Below are 8,801 nucleotides of genomic sequence, written 5' to 3' on the forward strand. Positions count from 1 at the left end.
TGGTGCGAGACGAGCATCGCCAGGCCACTGTCCCCAACTTCTTGTTGTCAGTCTGAAACAAATGATATAACAACTCATGCTAATTACAATGAAAGTATTATTTAAAATACTTAATATAATATTATTAAATAAGTTATTTTGTAGATATAAAAGATAATTAACCGAAATAATAATTAACATTTTTTAAAGAGACATTTACCTTTACGGAATACGTGTAGCCTAGGTTTGTAACGAATATGGGTTTTCGTTTCTGACTGCCACGCTCAATTACAGTGTAGGTGACGCCCTGTCCTCGAGGACTGTCTCTGGCAACGCCGCGTTGAAACTGTCCTCTTGGATGGGTTCGAGTACGTCAATGACGTCTGTCACGTCGAACTCCATGTCGGTGAAATTCATGTCGCCATCGGAGCGATCGTCGGCAGACAGATTTGTTGAGTCTATGGCAGGCTCGGCAGATGGGTCGACATCGTCAATCTGAAACACATTGTTGCAATAACAGCAAAGGCTACATCTTTAAGAGACGACAAAATTAATTCATATTTCGATACGATAGTCACATAATGCCACATATGTTAAAATAATATTTAAAAAACCTCGTCATGAGTCACGTGCAAATCGGCTACAGTGTCGTCTGCAAATGTATCAACCACTCCGTCCATGATCTGGTCGGCAGAAGGGTCGAGGTCACCCGTCATATACACATTTAAACATATTTAAACACACTGTTGCGAAAAAGCGAAGGTCACACTTGGTTTAGTGTACAAGAAATAATTTTCATTGCTAACAATGCTGTCTCACCTTTAAGGTGAAAAAAATCACGTTCAGATGTATCTTATCCACAACATACGTCATATAATTTATATTAGCATAAATTAAAAAGTATAGAGTAACAACACATACCTCATCACGAGTCACGGGCATGTCGATGGGGACACTCAACTCTATCAGTGGCATAGGGCGATCGTCACTGGCGTCGTCGTCGTCAACCCGGGGAACTGTGGCCTATGTAAAAATTGTGCCATGTGAACAAGACATGCGCTACCACAAAGTGACTATTTTTTAAGTAACGATTATATTATTATATATCTAGTATAACATCTAAGGAACTATAAAATCGCGGTCGCCATATACACAAACATAGGCACAAGCATCGTCAAATTACCAACAACAATATCACTTACGCTTATCTTTAGGGTGGGCATTTCGCTGTTGAGGGCCTCTGCGTCTCTGTATGGACGACACACATACGTAACTTCACCGAGACGCATCGCCTCCCTGTACGCTGTCTCGGTTATGACTGTAAATGGACGATACCCGCGATTCATAATACGCAAATTATATATCTTCCGGTAACTGTTAAAAATACTTAGATCGAGTGATAAGAGTATGACAAAAACAATATATCATGTGCGTAATAATATAGACAATCAGATATAATATTTAATAATATCACATAAAATAAAACATTGTTATTTCTTTCGGTTTAAGTCTTCCGAATTTAATGTAGCTAATTTAATATCGTTTAAAGTTAAGAAACTATTTGAAAATGCGTAAGTAATTATCAATAGGTGCCAATAGGTGTCATTTAACACCATATGTGGGCTTTCTACTAATCCGTTATCAAAACAGATGCCGCAAACTGTGAATGACCATTGACACTTGGATACCCGGTCTGATTGGCGAGTTTTTTTGTACATGCAATTCTTTCAACTTCTTATATTTCAAACAGTGCAAAAAGAAGTTTAAGAGAATATTAATAATATATAATAATATATTATGTACTTAATTTTATATGTTAAGTATTGGTCTTTAAGCAGTCACTAACCGATATGCGTATATTAAATTAATTTTATTTTATTGTTTTACATAGTAATAATGAATAAGTTTGTACACTATAAATTGTGTATATTACTTGTTTGACGACATTAAATATGTTATACGATTTTAACAATGCTCATGGGTCATTTTGACATAACATTTGTGTCATATCGGATTTGAATAAAACGTTCATCGTCTTCTTATATAATTAATTTACTTACCTGTGCCACATTTGCGATGTTGCCATCGGTTACATAAGTCGCACTCTACTGCATGCTGGCGGGGCCGAACCTGCTGACCGCATCCTATACAAGGATAGGAGGCCATACCAAAACACTCACACAATGTCAACACACAATAAATTAACACTAGTGAAGAAATACGTATAATTTACACTATTTAAAAACACTATAATTGAAACGCCAGCTAGATAAAGTCCGGTATACTTTCCAATATAATGAATAAAAAAAGCAAATACTATAGTCCACTTTGACACATGAACGGGTTATATATTTCTCAATAATTCTGAATCTTATATATATTTGGCCGACACGTAAGTTTACAGAACCTTCATTACTCATTTGTTACACGTTTAGATGCAAAAAGAAAGTTCAGAGAAAAATATAATTGTCTTTAACGGATTATTCCTACGTGCTAATTGGCGATACTTATGCCGACTTGGATAACAAAATTAACGGCTTTTAATTAAAAATCTGGAATATCTATTACTCAAGGAAAAATATTGTGACTAACGAACAATTCATACTGCATGCGATAATTGGCGATAATTTTGCCGACTTTGATTATAAAATTAACGGTTTTTACGGAGACCAATAAGAAAGTTTATGACTATCTTATAGATATGATAATAATATTCAGCATAACTATTCAATTATAATACAAAATCGTGTAAGGCCCTTCAGGTATACTTTGAGGCCTTTTTCGTTTACTTATGCGGCCTTTTTTGTAAACGGCCTTTCTGGTACTATACTATTGATAAAATGTTTTCATTTGTGATGTTTGTTTTGATTAAATTTAGTTTAAATTGTTTGATAAATGCATAGTGTAATTCGTATTATCAATTGTGTATGTATGGGTTTATGTTAAGAGTATGTTTTTTGTAGACCATGCATTAATTGGTTTGAAAAAAGGAGGGATTGTAGTTTAGCTTGCACTGGCCACGCCTATTTTCAGGACACGCCTCCGGCATGAATGCCTCTTTAATAGCATGTACACCGAGAGGCTGATTTGTATGCTTGACGAGTACGGATGTAAAAAAATCCAGTATAACTTTCAATGGTGTTTGTTCCTCAAATGGTTTTCCTTTAATGGTAATAAATAGTGTATTCTGTAGAAGAAACACTACAATAGGTATTTTGCACATTAAGTGTTGAAAAATAGAGCTTTCGATAAAGAACATCGCAATGATAATGTTCGAGAGTAATTAAATCATATGGGCATTTTTATTAGCACGTTTTCATTTTTAATTCGTATTTCTTCTTGTTTAATAAATGCCATCGGAATCAGTATCGGGAGATTAATAATTGCTTCAATCGTCGTCGCATTGAATTAAATCATGGCTGCTGTCGTCGCTGCTGTCTTCATCGCCGACATGTTTTAGCATTTTGTATCGCAAGTTTGAAATGAACACAACCCATTCAAATTTATAAAGAGTGTGTCTTAAAGCACAGGTCGAGATGTGTGCGCTCTGTTAATCCTCATCTTTATGTTATATAGATAACTTAGACAAAATAACAACAATATTTCTCTTTTTTCACAATTGGTTGCTGCACTGGCAACCATCTTTAGAATTTCGGTTTCATTGCTAAAAAATTACAAGCCTATAATCATGTTCATGTTGTGTTATGTGTATCTAATAATTAATATATTTTCTTTAAATTATTGAGCAACAATTTTGCCCACATGACATACGTTTAATGCAGCTTTAAGCCCCGTTTTCCCTGAAAGCAGCCGATATGAACAGATTTCAATGATAAACTGGCCAATGTCGTCCCACAAGCTGTTATAAACACTAGACTGATCAATATCGTTGCACAAGCTCTTAAACCTATTGCTTACATACAGGCTGTGCAGTGTACCAGTGAAGTATGAACAGGCAGTGGTTAACTGTAGTTATCGTTCCTTGCGTAGCTAAAGCAGACTGCCTTGCAAAACTGCCTCTCTCCATTTGTCGTGAGCTAACACTCGCAACTAAAAACAGAAAGATTACCAGAACATAACATGAAGAACATATATGTATGGAAATTCTAAAATGTAAATACTAACTTGAAAATAGGGTGTAAAACAATTGAAATCGACAGTGGCGCAATGTGCAGTGTTATGCCATATGGAACAGCGAAGCTATTTGAAGAGGTCGCGCCAATCACAAGGAGTGATGCTATTATTTGCGGTGTCAATGGGCCAGCAGTAAAGGCGCTTAGAATGATTACATTGCTGTGCGAGTATAAAAATATCAAGCGCTTGGTTAATTTCCAGATAATGAACTCTCCAAGAGGCATAAACTTGCTTGGAAGGGATGATTCAGTTGATTTTGGGCTGATCATAAGAATACACACCGCAAGACTTGTTACTATAATTGAGAAATATAGTGACGTCCTTGAGGAAGAGATTGGGTGTATACCGAGCGAGTCGCGATTCGTGAACAATTGCAATCTGAACTAAAACACTTTTAAAAATGCAACATTGTTGCTAAAGTAACAGAACCTACGCAATGGGTCAGTAGTTTGGTGAGCGTAAGAAAGCAAAGCGGAAGAGTGCCCACATCTGACTCACAGATTTTAACCGCACAATCCGAAGAGAACATTATCCAATAAACAGTTTTGATGACGTGGCCACAAGATTGAATGGGCGTAAATACTTTACAACGCTAGACGCGAATATGGGTTATTACCAAATAAAATTAACTGAAAAGAGTTCGAAGCTCACAGCGTTTAATACTCCGTTCGGCAGGTACCGATACCTGCAGATGCCAATGGGCGTTAAGTGTTTGAGTGAAGTGTTCCAACGGTCCATGGAACAGAACTTTGGTTACATTGACGGGGTAGAAATAATTGTTGACAACATTTTCATTCATGGTAGAACACTCGAAGAACATAACAGGCGTTTGGAAACGGTGTTTCAAAAGGAACGTTCCATTAACCTGAAACGAATAAGCAAAAGTGTTTGTTTGCCAAGTCGGAAGTGGACTATGTAGGTCACAAACGGACTGGAGACGGAATTAAACCAACATATCAACGAGTGATTGCGATAGCAGACATGAGAACGCCAGAAAGCTTCAGTGAGATAGAAACTGTTAGGCATGCTATTGTACGTGTCTAAGTTCATCCCAAATCTCAGTGAGTTCAATGCACCACTGCGCGATATGAACAGGCTAGAAACATGGAGATGGGGTGACGAAGCGAAGCGCGTGTTCAATAAGAACTCCAGTACTACGACTTGAAAAAACCTGTCACACTCACAGTAGACGCATCAATGAGAGGCCTGGGAGTCGCGATAATCCAAGTGTTGTGGCATATGCGTCACGTGCGCTCACACCGACAGAGCAACGGTACGTTCAGATCGAAAAAGAAATGCTAGCCATTGTATATAGCTGTGAAAAATTCCACAAACTTCTATATGGCCAAGATTTTTCCTAGTGGAATCAGATCACAAACCGTTGGAGTCGATTCAACCTCATGCACAAAAGCGGCAAGGGCATGGGTCTAGCAGATTGCCTCGGCAGATTACCGTTAGAAAATCAGGATAAGAAAACTATCGATGAAGAGTTGGTGGTTTCGAAGCTCGACACGCTGTCGTGTTCAAACCATGACACAATTCCACGCACAACACAAGCGGATGAACAATTCCAAGTACTGGCCAAGGTAATCATTCAAGGATGGCCAGGAACTAAGTGCGAAGTTCCCGTTGAAGCCGTTCCATTTTGTGATTACCACGATAAAATATCAATCTACAATTGAGTTCTGTAACGAGGGGCACGTGTGCATCTAGAAAGAAATGAGAGCAGAAACATTGAAAGCGATACATAAGTCGCATTTAGGGGTAGCGAACTGCAAAAAGAGGGCGAGAGAGTAAGTATTTTGGCCCGGCATGAACAAACAAGTTGAAGATATTGTGCGCAAGTGTAGTGCGTGTTTAATTTATCGCAACATGAGCAACATGAGCCAAAAGGATCATCCAACAAGTGCCAGAGCTATCCTGGAGCAAAGTTGGAATGGACTTATGCGAACTAGAGGGTAACCATTACCTAATCATTGTAGACTACTTCTCCAACTTCATTGAAGTAGCACCATTGCAAAGAGACACTCGAACGAGCACCATCTTAAAACTCATGAAGCAAAACGTGGCTCTTTATGGAATCATGGACACAATCATCTAGGAAAACGGTCCACAGTTCACCAGTGCTGAATTCCGAGAATTCGTTGAAAAATATGGCATCACCCATATTACTTCGTCGCCATTGCACCAACAAACAAACGTGCACCTACAAACAAACGGCCTTGCCGAAAAGGCTGTACCAACCGTGAAAAATCTAATTAAAAAGTGTAGCAAAACAGGAGACGATATCTACTAAGCCCTGTTAGAACTAAGAAACACACTACGCGACAACATCGGATTAATGATGCAACATTTAATTGGTCGACGCGCAAAAACACTAATACCTATGAAACAAACATTGCGACAACCTGAAAGTTGTTAGAATTTAAAATTTCGAGAGCAAGGACAATATTCAGCCAGGTGACAAAGAAAGAATTAAAACCCCATCTGGCTAGAAACCGGCAGAGTATGTGAAACCGTCCGAGTATCCGCGATCACATGTCGTAAAGGCAGGCGAATCGGGGCGCGAATGTTGCCGAAACACGGACATGCTAATGAAAACCAAGGAAGAACCACACAGTATCACTACAAAGAATGACTTGTACATACCGGCGCCACAGGGCCAACAGAGATGGTAGCAGAACAACCATCAACCACGCCAATTCACGTGCTAGTGCGAGATCGAGCAAAACCAGAGACACCGGGGAGAGAGTTTACAAGACACTGTTAGAAAGAAAACGAGGTCAGGAAGGGAAGTTCGCAAACCAACCCGGCTATGTATAGAACTCATGTTCCTTTAAAAAAAAAGAAAATTAAGGAATGAATTCTCTGAGCAGCGTTCAAAACTACCTACATTGTGCGAAAACCTTCAGGTCGATAAACTTGTGTTAGATGAGCCATTGATGTACACTCCATCGCCAACAAGTCATGCACTGCTTACTTCGTCAACACCAGCAGTGTCAACGACAGTAAGATCATCACCAACAGCAACTACAACGGCATCAACGGAGAAGGTTAGTCTCAGCAATGACATGGCAAAATTAACAACATTACTTAGAGAGCAATACAAAGAAGATATGTTGCTCAAGGTCACCTTGTATCATTTGGCAAAGAACAAGACAGAAGATCCAACACAGGATAAACCTGCTAAGGTACATTGCTTGGAATAATAACTTTAATTCATTCAGTTTAGATTATAATGCTAAATCTACTTTATCTGAATTATAAAAGTATCAAATCATGATGGATCAAAGGTCATTTGGAATTTAATTATTTTGTATCTCTTCAACCATTTACCAAATTTATAGTTACTTGGCACAGATAAAATATGTATGACTGAAGATAAAGAATATCATTTACTTCTATGTCACAAAAGCGCTTGACGTCACAAAAGCCCTTGACATTATTATAAAAATAAAACGTTGCAACAGTGCACTTTTCTGTATATGGTCTTTGACAATTCCTTAATACTTTATTTTACCATCCATAGGGTGATAAACCCTCAACCAAAAGGTAGTGCCCTACAGCACAGGGAAAAAATCTTGCTACATGCGCAGGCTGAGATGAAGCTAAAAATGGACAGCTACAAAAGTATATTTAAGGATGATATGGTTGTGGAACAGACACCAGTATCCAAGTAGGAAGAAGATGAACATGCAGAGAAGGCCCTACAATCCAAGAAGGAAGGAGAAGATAAACACACAGAGCAAGCACTGCCGTGCAAGAGGAAGCTGTTCGAGGACGAGGAAAATAAATGAACAATATTTGTATATTGATTGTAATATAAAGAAGTGAAACTCCAGCTGCTGGAGCAGTATTGAATTTTAATTAAAAACAATTAGTTGGTCCTTTATTTAAGGCAAGTGACCGATTGCCCAAACAGTACAAAACAGCACAATACAAACCAACATAAACAAAAAATATGAATAAAGCTGAGGTCACCGCCTTGGAACGGTCAATGCAAAGCATTGGGGGTTTAAACCTGGTTATAGAGCGCTCAACCTCACACTTGGCCCAGCAATATTCATAATACATTTAAGTGTAAACAAAATTTAACGTCATAGCATTGTAACTCAAATTAAACAAAAACAAGAGTTCCGCGGTCGGAGATGACCGCATTGAAGCCGGATTTTTGATTTAAATGACAGGAAAGTACCTTTCGTGTTTTTGTTTCAAATGAATGACATTGAAATGAGCAGTGGTGATCTTCTAGTACTGGCCAACCTTTATGTCAAGTTTGAAGACTCTAGGTACAAGCATACCAAAGTTATAACATGGAATAAGAACTTTAACATTTTTACCTACCAAAGTTATAAGAACTTTAACATTTTTACATTCAAGGTCACAGTGACCTTGACCTTAGAATGAATGACCTTGAAATGACCAGTGGTCATCTAAGTGTGCTTGCAAACCTTCATGTCAAGTTTGAAGACTCTATGTCCAAGCATACCAAAGTTATAACAATTTTAACATTTTAACATTTAAGGTCACAGTGACCTTGACCTTCAAATGAATGACATTGAAATGACCAGTGGTCATCTTCTAGTACTGGCCAATCTTTATTTCAAGTTTGAAGACTCTAGGTACAAGCATACCAAAGTTATAACATGAAATAAGAACTTTAACATTTTTACATTCAAGGTCACAGT

The 8,801-nt window shown here is 38.0% G+C and overlaps 1 protein-coding gene across 1 annotated transcript; it reads right to left on the reverse strand.

Moving 5' to 3' along the window:
• Nucleotides 1–205: 205 nt before the first annotated feature.
• Nucleotides 206–1,285, reverse strand: LOC127856093 (uncharacterized). The gene is made up of 3 exons (XM_052392085.1): nt 1,182–1,285; nt 901–1,002; nt 206–474 (listed from the first exon to the last, which is right to left on the reverse strand). The coding sequence occupies exons 1-3, from the start codon at nt 1,266–1,268 to the stop codon at nt 268–270; spliced, it is 396 nt and encodes a 131-aa protein (XP_052248045.1). The 5' UTR covers nt 1,269–1,285; the 3' UTR covers nt 206–267.
• Nucleotides 1,286–8,801: the final 7,516 nt, after the last annotated feature.

This window comes from Dreissena polymorpha, chromosome 13 (assembly GCF_020536995.1).
Source record: "Dreissena polymorpha isolate Duluth1 chromosome 13, UMN_Dpol_1.0, whole genome shotgun sequence".
NCBI lineage: Eukaryota > Metazoa > Mollusca > Bivalvia > Myida > Dreissenidae > Dreissena > Dreissena polymorpha.

Excerpts from the sequence above, each read along its gene's own strand:
- LOC127856093 (XM_052392085.1), bottom strand. The coding sequence starts at position 1,268 with ATGCGTCTCGGTGAAGTTACGTATGTGTGTCGTCCATACAGAGACGCA. Across the intron at positions 1,003-1,181 it reads TGCCCACCCTAAAGATAAGC|GCCACAGTTCCCCGGGTTGA; the intron begins GTAAGTGATATT and ends ATTTTTACATAG. Across the intron at positions 475-900 it reads TGCCCGTGACTCGTGATGAG|ATTGACGATGTCGACCCATC; the intron begins GTATGTGTTGTT and ends AATGTGTTTCAG.